This window comes from Bactrocera neohumeralis, chromosome 2 (genome assembly GCF_024586455.1).
Source record: "Bactrocera neohumeralis isolate Rockhampton chromosome 2, APGP_CSIRO_Bneo_wtdbg2-racon-allhic-juicebox.fasta_v2, whole genome shotgun sequence".
In the NCBI taxonomy this organism is placed as follows: domain Eukaryota; kingdom Metazoa; phylum Arthropoda; class Insecta; order Diptera; family Tephritidae; genus Bactrocera; species Bactrocera neohumeralis.
This window is the reverse complement of record NC_065919.1, coordinates 50,649,184-50,664,179: the sequence shown is the minus strand read 5'-3', so window position 1 is coordinate 50,664,179 and position 14,996 is coordinate 50,649,184. Positions and strand designations below refer to the sequence as shown.

The 14,996-nt window shown below is 36.8% G+C and overlaps 1 protein-coding gene across 2 annotated transcripts in view; it reads left to right on the top strand.

Annotated features, from left to right (window-relative positions):
• Positions 1-14,996, top strand: part of LOC126767704 (protein pellino) — a 116,650-nt gene that overhangs the window by 82,028 nt on the left and 19,626 nt on the right. For both annotated transcript variants that reach the window (XM_050485249.1, XM_050485250.1), the window contains exon 3: positions 1,508-1,600. In XM_050485249.1, the coding sequence (XP_050341206.1) occupies positions 1,508-1,600 (93 nt within the window). The remainder of the gene's footprint in view (positions 1-1,507; positions 1,601-14,996) is intronic.

Below are 14,996 nucleotides of genomic sequence, written 5' to 3'. Positions count from 1 at the left end.
GAAATTATCGCTCCGTGGAACCTGTTTTCAGTCGTTCGAAGAGATAAAACAAAATTCGCTGAAGAAGCTGAAGGCCATCCCAAAAAATGCTTAAGAAAAGTGCTTCGAGGACTGGAAAAATCGTTGGCATAAGCATATTACATCTGCTGGGGATTACTTTGAAGGCGACAAAATAAATATTGATGAATAATTAAATATTTTGCGTTTTTCTTATTTTATTTATAATATCCGGGTACTTTTTTGTCACAATGTATATATGTATGACATACTTGTGTATGACATATTGAGCTGATGTGGAAAACGTCAACCAGAAAATCGGAATTCATTATATTAGGGATATGAGGTTTAGACCAAAGTATAGACCAATTTCATTCTAAGAAATCTTGTCCTTTTAGTTTCATTAAAATATCACATTTTGATCAACTTGATTGGGTTAAGTGCAGGTGAAAAGACGGAAATCATTTTATGGCGTATATTGGAGGCAGAGAAAGGCACGGGATGCTTGTATTAATTTTGATATTGTTCGAGAACATATAAGTATTTATCCATTTTATATGTACACAAAGATGCATTTTTATGAGCAAAACACGCTCTCTCATTTATGCGGTAAAGGGTAACCTGGAAGTTCAAACATTTTTGTATTAGATATGTGGGAGCTAATGGAAGAATTCTCATTGACATTTTGACCCATTTTGAGCACACAAACATACCATTGTTAGAAGAGAATTATCTCTGAAATTCGGTTTCTGGTTTCTTGAACACTTACGGTTGGATTAGGACAATTTTTGATTATAGGGTTGCATACTTCAAAGACATTATTCATGAAAAGTTTTATGCCTTTATATAAATTGCTTCTTTATTTATACAATGGAAGGTGAAAGAATCAGATGGAATTTAAAATTGTGTTATATAGGAAGTAGGCGTAGCTGTAGTCCGATTTCGCTCATTTTCACACTGTAACATGGAAATAACAGTTGAATGCCACATATGTACCATATTTGCCACGTACCATAATTTGGGTGATATCGGTCGGACAGGTCTCGCGATATGTGATTTCACCTAAACGTGATACTTTTACACCGGTTCCTAAAAAAGCTCTTTCTTATCATCTCGGGTGCAAAATTGTATGCCGCTATCGTATTTAGCTATTGAATTATCGCACTTTTAGTGCACACTGTCTGTATAGTTTCTTCTTCTGAGCGGATTTGGTTACTTTTGCTTGATTAGTTTGAAAGATACATACATTAAACCTATTAGGGGGCGGGTTCACGTCTTATCTTCATCTGCACTAAAGCCAAAATACCCCTTACAAATAAAAAAGTTTTTCATAGAAGAACTTGATTTAAATCGGTCATTTTGTATGACAGCTACATATATGCTATAGAATATTAATCTATTATACTAACTTAGAAAATATTTTTTGTATTATTATTTTGTTTTTTCTATTCTTACACTAATTTATTCAAACAACACTATTTATGACCTCAATGTTTCTTTTTCATTACAGCACCGACGGCACAGAATCTCCCATATTAGCCGAAGCCGATGCAGATGGTCATGACAAACCGCGAGTGCGATATGGTGAACTTGTTATACTGGGGTGAGAACATATTCATTACATATACACATATACAATATTTTTGTATATATATATATGTATATATACTTACTATATTATTCGTAATTCATTAAATGTGCATTAGAAAATATAATGGTCGTTGGAATGGCTCAGGGACGTAAACACGCACGCATGCAAAAATAAATGCAATTACGTATGTATGTTAAGGGCTTGTAGGATAATTGTATGATTGCAAAAATTTTAAGTTGTAATTCCAAAATATTTGAATGGAGAGTCATGGGTGATAGAATTTATATATAATAAAATGAAATGTTAACTTCGTCTTCCATGAAGCTAAAATATCCTTCACAGTTGCATTCCACATAGTCTCAAAGAGTATTAAATGATTCTTTTTCACATTCTGATCGGTCAATATTTATTTTACAGCATTTAAAGTAATCTCAACCAGATGTAATAGAATTATGCCAACGAGTTTTTCAGGTCTCGAATCATTTTTCATAATCATTTTTTGGGATGGTCTTCAGTTGATACAGCGAATTTTGTTTTATTTCTGCGAAAACGGGTTCCATTCCGATGATTGTTGACTTGTTTATCGCAACTTTATCGGGTCGAGTCTAGCAAGAACGGCTTCATGCCCAAAATATCCACCAAATTCATTCGACGGACTCGTGAGAGATGTCGAGTTCTCTTACAATCACTCTAACTTTTTCAGCAGTTGAGGAGGTCGAAGGTCTACCAGACAGAGACATATCTTCAACGATATGTCGACCATTATTGACGGCTTTGTACCACTCATCGGCTAGCGTTTTTGATAAAACGGAATCACCGTATATCTTTCCAACATTCTCAACGATTCCGCTCACGAAATTTGCTTAGAAATACAAAAAAAAAACCGGTTCGATACTTCTAGGCCTTCAAAATATGAGCAATTTTCAATCTTGCACTCCTTATTTGAGTGAAATATTTTTGCCGCTAGCCACAAGCCATAAAATATTTTCCTATCTGGTAGCTATCGTCTACACCCACACAGATTCCAGTATGCCTACCTACCTAACTCACTAGGCGCTGTTTCTCTCGGTTAGTTATGTTGGGATGAGAGCTTAGTCATTGCATTTACCATTGGTAAAGTAATGCTTTATATCAAATAATTATTACTGATTCACTTAAATGCTATATATAGCGTACATACATAAAGTGCTTGGCATATAAATATGTATGACTCGGCGTAGTTTTGTGTTTGGCTTGACATTTGGCATTTGTTTGGCCTCTGCCTCCGTCTCCACCCAACTATGTGCTATTTAAAAATTTTCTTTAAAAAACACGCATTGACGGCGCCACTCACACTCACACACACATACACAATAGTGCATGCAAACCTATTCAAATGAGTGCATTGAGCACACCTCTTTTTCTTGATGGATGTGAGAATTTCATAGCTAAGCTTTTTCGCCTATTTTCGAGCGCACGAAAGGTCAACTAGCGACAAACAGACTTACTTTTAGCTTTACTTATAGATTTAGACATACAAACACTAATGACTACAGCACGCTGCAGTGTCATAAACACTTTGGCGACTAACATGTTTTCATTGGTTTCTGTTTTTGTACTTTTAAACTTTATACTTGCGAGAGAGTGCAGCAAAAATATATGTGTACATAGTACATTTGAGCTTCAATTCATTAACATTTAAAATTAGATTGACACAAACATGCTTGTTATACGCTACAAAGTTGCCGCAGCCCATTGGGAAAAATATAAAATAGCGAACCTTAACTACTTGTGTTTGTAGGTACATATGTATAGTATGCAGGTTAAACAAAGCTTTTGAAATATAGTGCATTACCAAACGAAACATCCAAACTTTGTATTTAATGAATAAATTTATAAAACATTTTATGTAGATGCACCGTTATGTAAGTAAACAGTTGGAGTAAGATTTGTACTCCATTGAGAGGGATTAGTCTTCGCTGGTGAGCCTATAAGTGCGCGTCAAATGAAAGTATAATTTCAGTTTTGGTTCATTTCTTTCAAGGTAAAACTGAATTTTACTACAGATTTAATACATTTGTATTTATTAAGGGAAATTCTGTTATGGTAAAATTTTTTTTCTGTTCTTAGTAAAAAATACTAAAAAATTTAAGAGAATCGGATCCTAATTGTAGAAGATGAGAAGAGACGTATTAAAAAATATATGAAAAATATTCCATTTCGATTGGAGAGGCAAGAAAGATTTTTGAATACTCCAAGAGAAGGAAGATATGCAAGACTCAATACGGTGGAGGTCCAAAGTCCAAAATTTCTATACACGCTGAGCGACTTGTACGAAAAAAATCTCCTGAAAACCTGAAACTTCGAACATCTGGTTTTAAAAACTATGTCGAAAAAACGACCTATGTTTTCAATTTCGAGTAGGAAGAGTTTGCAAAACAATATCTAAATAACCACCCCGATAATTCAAATTCGACTTACGTAAGTTTGTGTTGTAAATGTGCACACAATCATCAGTGAAGCATGGAGGATGTTCTCTCATGGTTTGGGTCTGTTTCTCAAAATTTGGTGTAAATAGTGTATTTAAAATCGATGGACGAATGACGATTGCTTCATATATTGACATTCTTAGCGAAAATTTTAAAATAAATGCGGAAAAAGTGAACTCGGGGTCGTTTCTCTTCCAATAACATAACGAGCCCCAACGCACATCTCGCCTGACTATCCGCTTTTTTGAAGAAGGCTTGAAGAAAAACTGACCTGACTAGCCCAGTAACCGGATTTAAATCCAATTTAGCATTTGTGGTTAATTTTTGATTCCAAAATAACAAAAAGCAGCCGTACAAACTTGTAAAAAATTGAGTTCGAAGCATACCAAAGCGTCTTCATGCATTAATTCAGAATAAAGAAGGCAATATTAATTACTAAATTTACTTTTAAACCAAACGTTTTGTATTTTTTCAAAATGTATACTTTCATTTGACCAATTTTGTTTAAGAGTCGTTTTTTTAAAGTGGAACAAATTTTTTTCTTTCATTTCCGGGGAAAAAATAGATTAATTTATAATTTGTTACTTAAATACCTATGTAAATGTAATATTTATGTATGAATTATTAATTGTTTATTTTAATAAAACTGCATTGAAATAACGTCTTACATACGGTGATCCATTTCGAGGTTCCCTACTTTTTCTAAGAAAAAATATATAAACTTCAAATTTAATGTGAAATTTTTACTATCATTCGAAAGAACATTCTTAGGCATTTATTTTTTGAAGGTTATCTCTTTCAAATGTTGGTCGCTGCTACGTCTCAGATGGTCCATCCTTTGAGTCCATTTTTCGATGACTCGTTCGAGCATTTCGACTGGTAACTGGCGAATGACACGCGTGATGTTTTGCTCCAAGGCCTGAATCGAAGCGGAATTGTCCTCATATACTTTTGACTTTACATATTCCCACAGGAAAAAGTCTAATGATGTGATATCACACGATTTTGATGGCTAATCGACCGGCCCTCAAACGTGAAATAATCTGCCTACCTAAGTGTTCGCTCAATAAATCCATTGGGTGATGCGATGTGTAGTAAGAGGCACCGTCTTGTTGAAACCAAGTGTCGCCGAGATAACGAGCTTCAATTTCAGGTATCAAATAGTCGGATATCATGGCGCGAGAACGGTCGCCATTGACGGTTACGTTCTTACTGGCATCATTTTTGAAGAAATATGGACCAGTCCATAAACCACAACAAACCGTTATTTTTATTGTCAGAAATGGCAGCTCTTAAATCTCTCCAGGTTTCTCTTTGTACCAAATGCGCCAATTTTGTTTTCCTACATACCCATTGAGCCAGAAATGGTCCTCATCGTGGAACAAAATTTGGCTCGAAAACGTCGGGTCTTCTTGGAACTTTTCAAGAGCCCATAGAGCGAAGCGCAGTCGCTTGGGAAGGTCGAGCGGTTTCAGTTCTTGCAGCTCGTGATCTCGGAAGCTTTATTTTCTCCACTAACAATTTAATATCTCGACATAAGTCCGAGTTGCTACAAACGGTGCCGAATCGATTCTCCACGGTCTTCGTGTACACTCTCTGCTACGGCTGCTATGTTTTCTTCACTGCGTGCTAGACATGGTCTACTCGGTCGAATAGTATCTAATAATGAATGTTGGGTCTCAAGATGGTTGATGGTGCTGTAAATAGTACGCTCTGTAGGCCGATTATGTTGACCATATGTTGTGCCAAGCGCGCGAAACACATTTTTTACAGAATTTGAATTTTCGTAATAAAGTTGAACGATTTGTAAACGTAGTTCAGGCTTAAGGCTTTCCAATTTCTTTTGAAATACCAAACAATACTGAGCAAAAATAACATGACAGCTTGACACGACACGTGCGATCTATCAAAAAAGGCTATTGAAAAAGGTACTTCCATTTGACTCATCCTAGGGTGAGTCAAAAAATCTAATTCTTTTCATTTCCTGCACTGACATATTAAGTTTGTTTGGAGGTTTACAATACCCAGAAGGATACATTATCGGCATGACGAGCTGAGTCGAGTTCTTCTGTATGTATATACCCGAACTAGTCCCTCAGTTTTCGAGAACTCGGTATGAAGTTTTGCACACGATCTCTTCTTTCAAAAAAGCTGTTCATTGGACCACTATAGTTTATAACTGCCATACAAACTGAACGATTGGAATAAAGTGCTTATATGAAGAACATTTTCATTTGACGATATATCTTCAAGAAATTTGGCATGATGTATTGTCTGAGACAGTGGTGCAATCTCCTAAAAAATTGTTCAGATCGGATCATTATAACATATAGCTGCCATACAAACTGACCGTTAAAAATCAAGAACTTTATGGCATCTTTTATATTTGCGGTGGAACTGAAGGGAACGTGTTTTCGTGTTTTTTATCATGTCATACTCTCAAAATATTGATAAAAAGATCCTCTACTTTTCAGTTTCTTATTTTTTTCATATTAGGAAACTAAAAAGCCTAAAGCTTTTCGATTACCACCTTTTAAAAACTCATAATTAAAGAGATTTTCTTTGTCGTATCTGCCAACTGAATTTTCTGAGCTTAAATTAAATAACTATTGTTTTTTACCCACCTTAATACATACGTACACACTTGTTCGGCATGTAATATTGAAGTTGTTGTGAAATGTGTCAAAAAGGACACAAATCACTGCTGGCGGCACCGCTGACCTAAGCACGATGTTACCAGTTGAGCTGCAGCTCCAACTCTACGCTGAAATCTGTTTGATGACCTCTACCACATCCATAAATTAGACTTACACTTGTTACTGTGGAACACTCATGACTGCGAAATGTTGTTATTCCCGAGATTTATGTGCGTTTGCCTTTTTGATGATGACAATTCTTGTGTTGTTTTATTGCTTTTAGTTGCGATTGTATCGTTTGTTGTTATTTGCAATCACTTTGGCGCCAAAATGAAATTGTTTTTGTTTTTTTTTATCGCTATATTTTTCTTTTGCAGTTCAAAGTTGTATCACAGTTGGGAACACACCAATTTAAATGAAAATTTTTATTTAAAACACTGTTAAATTTCTGATTCTTAACTAGAAATATTTTAATCTCTTGTCTTCTTGTCCAAAAAAATTTGGGTTCGCTTTTTCCAATATTCATTGAATTTGACAGAAAACTGTCACAAAACGAGAGATTAGTAATGAATCATACAAGATGTTTAGCTAACACGGCACAAAAGTAGATTGAAAAGCTAGGAGGAGGAAACCAAGAAAACTGAAATTACCTTCAAACTGTCAACAACTGATCGAACAAAACGGTGGAACTTCACTAAATCTTCTTCTTCTTCTTTACTGGCGTAGACAGCGCTAGTTGGTCATAGTCGAGTTAACAACAACAGCGCGCCAGTCGTTTCTCCTTGTTTGCTATGTGGCGCCAATTGGAGATTCCAAGCTAAGTCAGGTCCTTCTCCACCTGGATTTCCAACGAAGTAGAGGTTTTCCCTTTCCGCTGTTTACCCCGGCGGGTACTGCGTCGTACTACTCTCAGAGCTGGAATGTTTTCATAGTGTTTAGTTCACGCTTGTCTTTTTGAAGTACATAAAGTGCATTCGGCGATTTTTACGATGAGTGAAACTATTCAAAAAGAATTTCCATTAAATTTTGTGTGCAGAATCAAATTTCTGGTGCCGAAACGTTCAGAATGCTAGTAAAGGTCTTCGGTGATAATTGTTGGTCGCGAGCATGTGGTTTTTGTTGGTACAAATTATTCAAAGAGGGTTAAGAGCGCGTTGACGACGAACCACATCCAGGACGGCATCAATATCAACTGATGATCAACACGTCAATAAAATAAAAGAATTGTTGCTCGAGAATCGACGATCAATCGTTAGAGATCTTACTGGTATCGTTGGTATATCGGAAGGATTGGTGAAAACTATTTTGAAACATCATTTGGGCCGAAGAAAAGCGAAAGTACAATTGGCTCTAAAATTACTAAATTTTTTCGAAAAACAGCGCCGCATAAACGTCTGTGAAATAATGTTTTCCGACCATCAGGATAACATGTCCTACTGACGATGAGTCTTGTATCTATGCTTACGACCCGAAAACAGATGATTAATCGGCGCAGGTGAGATGAAGCCGAAAAAACACGTCAAAGCGTGTCAAAAATAAAGGTTATATAGTTTTCTTAAGTGTCGAGGTCTGGTGCACTCCGAATTCCTTCCGATTGGCCCAACTGTCAAGTAGGAATACAAATTGAGTGTTACGCGTCGTTTGCGCGAAACTGTTCGTAAGAAGAGCCCTAAATATGGACCGACAACTCTTGGTTTTAGCACCACGATAATGCATCGTCGCATACTGCATTGATTCTTCGTGAGTTTTTCGCCAATGTTTCAACCAATACCACGTCGCAACCACCGTATTCGCCTGGTTTAGTTCCGTGTGACTTCGGGCAATTCAGTTAACTCAAACGACCGCTCCGGGGAAATCGTTTTGAGCTCTATTGAAGACATTAAACGTGAATCGCTACGCGCAGTGAAGGCTATTCCGGAAAAAACGTTAGCACAAGTGTATTGGGGTCAAGGGGGTTTACTTTGATGGAAAGGCATACATATGTTTGGAAGAATAAATTAGAAATTTTAAGATTATGAACAAAGTCTTACTAAGTTTTCCTCATAGTAGTAGTTGAAATGTTGCCTAGAATTAGGCGTAATATGAAAGTTTACCGAAGTCATGAACCAAGTACTTTCATATTTATAAAATTTAACTATCCACCCTATTGCCATAATCTTTATAAAACAATTTAAATGCAAGAATACTCTTAAATGAATAAATAAAGTGATGATGTATCCGCTAATATTCTGTAAACGACAATTGGATATCTATAAAGCCAAGACCAATTCGTTCGAGCATTAGAGCAATAACAAAAAAGCTAATTATGTGCCCGAAAAGCAATCCAGCACACTTAATTGTTGTCATTGCCTGATCCATCGACAATATTGAATTTCTGCTTCGTGAAGGCGCTTCGTGTTTCTTTTTTCTTCGCTAAATAACTTTGATTAGACACTCGTTTTGCTGCTGTTGCACTCAGTTTGCTCAGATAACTGTCATTGCGTGCTGTTAATTAAGTTCTGTATTTGTTAATGTCGCCATTTCGTGGTTTTCGTTTTTGTTTTTATATTTATTTCTGTTTTTTATCATTTTGCTTGCTATGTATTCCAAGTCACATTGCTGTGTTAATTGAATTTGTCCAAGCAAATTAAATTAGTTCCTTCGACGTGCCTCTGTCTCAGCATTGCCTGCGCGTGTGTGCGTGTGTGTTTCGCACTGTTGGCGTGCCTTCCGAATTGGGTCTTAAAATTGACGCATTCGACGCATTTGATCGGCGTTGGGTGGCAACCAGCAACAGGTAGCAGGCAAAGCAAACGAAAAAAAAATTACTCACAAAAGACACAAAGCAATAAAACAATATTCGTCACGACAATCAACCAGCTGTTGTTGTATGTCGTATCGGATTTCCCCCTAAAAGCAATAATGTAAGCGTCAGAGTACCCGCCTGGCGCCGAGTCGCCAAAAGTGGTGCCGTAATTTCTCATTGCCGATTTTACTGTGACGATGGCGGCGACGAAGATGCCATTCTCGCCAGCACCCCAGAGACCGCAGACTTGTGCTCTTAGTTGGTCTTAGTTGGGGGCGTGTTACTTATTGCTTAATTGTTCAATTGTTTGGGTTGATTTGTTTGTGCCCATTTTTGGCTGCTGCAAGATTCGATTGTTGATTTCGCGACCTCGTCCTGCTTTTCGTTCGTATTCAATTAACAAATATTTACCAGTGTTGCCACGTATTCGAAATTATGTAAAAAGTTTTTATTGCTAAAATATTTTGTTATTTAATATAAAAACAAACATTGAAAGTGGCAACACTATTTTCCAGAAATTGCGTAAAAATATTTTTTGTTGTACTTAAGTGTGTAAGTATGTGTTCATATATCTGCGTCGCATACAAATGCTTCAACACGCGATACATACATACAGACATATGGTAAATTGGCAATTAATTGCCTCGAATACAAAAGTCGGTCTGAATGTATGCATACATGGAGGAACGTTAGCCCGTCTGGTTAGTGTTGATATATCAGCGACCAACAGCTAATAAGGAAGCATGTTTCGCCCATTTTTTCGTTTTGTAGTATAAACATAAATTTCTTGTAATTATTTACACACATACGGACCGATAATAAGGCTTCCTTGTAAGCAGTAAACTCAGGCGAAATGCTTCCATATACATATACATACATAGGTACAATGTGTTTCATAAGAAGTTCCTTTTTTCGGTTTTCAATAATAAAAATGCCGATTATTCGTTGAAATTTCTATTATCTACTGAACTACTAGAAAAAAGCTTCAATTAGAAGGAGCCTTAAAAGAAGTATCGTAATAAGGTTCATTAATTACTTCACATACGAAAGTCGGTTCATTACGATACTTCTTTTAAGGCTGCACATTTTTAGGTTAGGTTAGGTTAAGCAACTGATAATCGCGAGGATCCGGCTTTAGTAGTTGAAATATCGGTCGTTTGTGCTGTCACGGACTCTTAATCAACGAATTAGGCGAAATCAAATGGGACCGCGCAAAGACTACAGCCTTCAATTTTGTGAGACAATGAAATTTTGCAGAGGATACTGAGAAAAGTAATAAAGACAGAAGGCTAATTTTGAATAGTTTCTCGAAGTAGTAGTAGTCTGCCAAAAACCGGACCGTCGAAGAGAAAGTATAGATAAAAGATGATCTATTTTGAGGCTTCCTACTTTTTTAAAGAAAAAACACAGAAACGTCAAATTTACTGGGGAACGTTTATCAACATTCAAAAGAATATTCTTTGACATTTATTTTTTTTTAATTATCTTTTTCAAATGTTGGCCGCGGCTACGTCTTAAATGATCCATCCGTTGAGTCCAATTTTCGATGACTCGTTCGAGCATTTCGACTGGTAACTGTCGAATGACACGCGTGATGTTTTACTCCAAGGCCTGAATAGAAGCGGGACTTTAGACTTTATATATCCACACAGGGAAAGTCTAAAAGGTGGCCAAACGACCTGCCCAAAACCTGATATTATCTGCTCCCGGAAGTGTTCTCTCAATAAATCCATTGATTGATGGAATATGTGGGAAGTGTTGTCTTGTTGAAAATGGCGCCGAGATCATGAGAAGATGGTCGGTTACCATGGCGCAAGAACGGTCATTGACGATGACGGTTACGTTCTCACCGGCATCATTTTTGAAGAAATATGGACCGATTATTCCACCAGCACACAAACCACACTAAACCGCTGTTTTTCTGCATAAAATGGCAGCTCTTGAATATCTTCAGGTTGCTTTTCGTCCCAAATGCGGCAATTTTGTTTGTTTACATACCCATTGAGCCAGAAATGAGCCTCGTGGCTAAACAAAATTTGGCTCGAAAACGTCGGATCTTGCTGCGTACTGGCTGCGTACTGGACGTTTTCTATTCGGTCGAAATATCCAATAATGAATGTTGGGTCTCAAGATGAGTGATGATGTTGCGAATAGTACGCTCAGTAGGCCGATTATGTTGACCATAAGTTGAGCGAAACGCCCGAAACACATTCTTTACAGAACGTGAATTTTCGTAATAAAGTTGAACGGATTGTGAACTTTGTGAATGAGTGCTCACCTCCCTAAAGAAGATTGCGCTACGTTCCAAGGTGTAGTAGCAACCTCAGTCTACCGAAAGCTGGACAGTCGAAAGGGAGAGAAAGTGCAGACATTTTCAAATTGTCAATTGGCATTTTTAGTCTTATCTTTTATTAGCCTATTGGACAATGTCCGCTTAGAACTTCTGCGCTAATTTGACATCTCGCCTTCTACAGTTTCCTGCGATTCTGCTGGAATCAAACCAACATACGAGTTTAATGATGATGCAATGAATTGAAGTACTCTTTGAACACCCAGCGATCTCAAATCCAGTACTACCGTTTATTATCAGAGTAAGCGTCACCTTTCTAAAGGATGTTGCGCTACGGAGCTATCCCGATGACAGTCACCTATACTTGAAAGACACTTCAGTGGTATGTTGTCATGAAATTAGAGTTTTCTCGATCAGCACTCGACAGAAAAAACCCCCAGCGTTTCGAGCCAATCACATGTTTCTCGTGGGTAAGGGTACAGTTTCCTGAAACGCAGTGTTCACACACACACACACCTAGTTGCTCTTATATGTATATACATACATATATGTATAGTATATGACTGTGTATGTAGTATATGATATTAACAAAAATAATTCGTCAAGTGTAGACCAGCTTCCACCGCCGCTTGATCACACTAAAAGGAGTTAATTGTTTGTTTTAACTGCATATAAAGCAAATGTTCCTATATATATGGCGCACATCCGTCTTGCCTCCTCATACAGCACCACGCACTATAATTAAAAGCCACACTAAAATAAAACCATAATTCCAGTTGTAATGTCAAGCCATTAAAACTAATAACATCATTAATAAAATACTCACTCGCTGCACTTGTAAATCCAACAAACCGTTGTGGTGCTTGAGGAGTCGTGCTGCGGGGAGGAGCATGCGTCTGTCATCAGTTAACCAAAAGGGAGGCCGCAAATAATTTTTTGGCGCGCAAAACTTACAACTTTTAATAATGTTTCACTGTTATCGCGAGAGCAATCTTGTTGTAAAGTCTTTAGCGCTGTGTATATGTATGTATTTATGTATATATACTATAGATATGTATATTCTTTATTTGCCATATCTGGGGGTTGTTCGTATATTTTCATATACTTTTCATATTGTAGACATATCTCATTTTTGAGTTAAAAGTTTAAGACCTTTTTCTAAAGGGGAGTGTAAGTCTCTTACACTAATGTACAAAAGTATTCTGCGCTTTGTACTAATTTCAATACCAATATGTCTAGAAAATAGTTACAACTTAAAAAATTATAATTTTAACAAAATATCTTTGGAGCTATTGAATTTCATATTTATTCTTTACAATAGCAATTCCTTCAATGAAGTTTGTCCCTATATAGTTACCCAGTATCCTAAAAAGCATCTCAGAAATGAGCGAGTCATTCTAAGAAAAACTGTTAAAAAGTGGCTAAGCCTCATACATTTCTCAGAAGAAACTAACTCGAATTTATAGGCAGTTCTGGTGTTAAGCATTAAGGAGATGAATAAACTTCACGGCTTCAAAAAAAAAAAAAAAATTTATTGTCTCATTTAATTTTATAACATCTCTTAAATATTATCCTAAACGCCGAAGTTATTCCGAGTGACAGTTTTGTAAATACAGCTATATATGCATTTTAAAACTTTAAACGCGTTTTTTCGGAACGGTCGGGTTCAAAATTGGGTATCAAGATTTCTTGCGAACTACTCAACCGATCTTAATGAAATTTTACACAGGTCTTCGAAATATAACGGGTTTTTCAAAACGACGCTACAAAAGTGTTCGATTGGAACCGCAAACGACGCCATATTTTTCCTGCCTTTTTGTCATTTCTCTTCAGTAAGGTTTGCCATTTCATAATGGAAAGATATAGGATCCAACGACGAGTCGAAATTATTAAAATTGACTGCCTAAATTCCGAGTCAGTGGCCTCAACTTTAAGAGCACTACGTCCCATTTATGGTCCAGTCAGATCATTAGTTTAGCGTCTAGTGGTAAAATTTGAATCCACAGGCACAGTATATAGTGTTCCCATGCCAGTGAGACAAAGAAGTGTCGAGAATATTGCTGCCGCTAGCGCATCAATTGAGGAAGATCCAAATCAGACTCTCACACTTCGTTCTCAAGTGTTGGGCATTTCTGTGACGTCCTTGTGGTGAATTTTACGAAAAGATTTTGGCCTACATCCTTACAAGATGAAATTAACGCAAGAACTGATGCCGCTTGACCACCAAAATCCTCGTATGTTCGTGAATTGGGCTGAGCAACAACTTGAAAATGATTCGGATTTTCATCGAAAAATCTTCTTCACCGATTAGGCTCATTTCTGGCTGAATGGCTTCATCAATAAGCAAAATATCGCTACCGCTTAATGATAACCGAATAATTTTTCCGCGATTTGGATGATATTGACTTGAACAATATGCGGTTTCAACAGGACGGCGCCACAAGCCACATAGCGAATGTCACAATCAATTTATTGAAAACCAAGTTTGATTAACGTGTTATCTCACGAAATGGCCACGAATGGCCTCGGTCGTGCGATTTGACGCCATTAAACTATTTCCTGAGGGCTAAGTCGAGTCAGCCAGCGACGATTGAAGAACTTCATACAAATATCGAACGTAAAATTGCCGCAGCATAGACCGATTTATGCTTGCAAACCATCGAAAATGGGTTCAGCGTCTGGACTTCTCCAAGCTTTCCCGTGGTGGCCATGCAAAATCAATCGAGTTCCATACATAATGGCATCACAGGAATAAAGGTTTTCATTGATATCCCTAACTTTTGTAACGCTCTTATTGAAAAAGCCGTTAATTTACAAAGTGTTTTTTAAGTTACGAAAGAAAAATTGAAAAATGTTCATCATCGTTTTTGTTTTTCTTTTGTCCAATACCTAGTAATGGTTTTAAATAAAATATGTGTTTATTTAATATCAACCTGTATTTGCGGTTGACGAGAACACACCTTTTTTCGAAGGCTTGCCGGAAATGACCTCGTAATGGCCGAATTTTGAATACTTTCCTTTGAGAACTTCACAAAATCTTTGTAAAATATGTATCTTTGAAATAGTTGAACTCTAACAGTCTTAAATATTTCGGCAGTCATCCATCCATCCATCATTTAAAAATTGTTCTAAATAGACTTAGAGGTCCGTAAACACGAAAATCGTAAGAGCCTTAAACTCGAGTTTGTGCAGTAAAGTCAATTGAATTTGAGCCGAACGTGAAATTTTT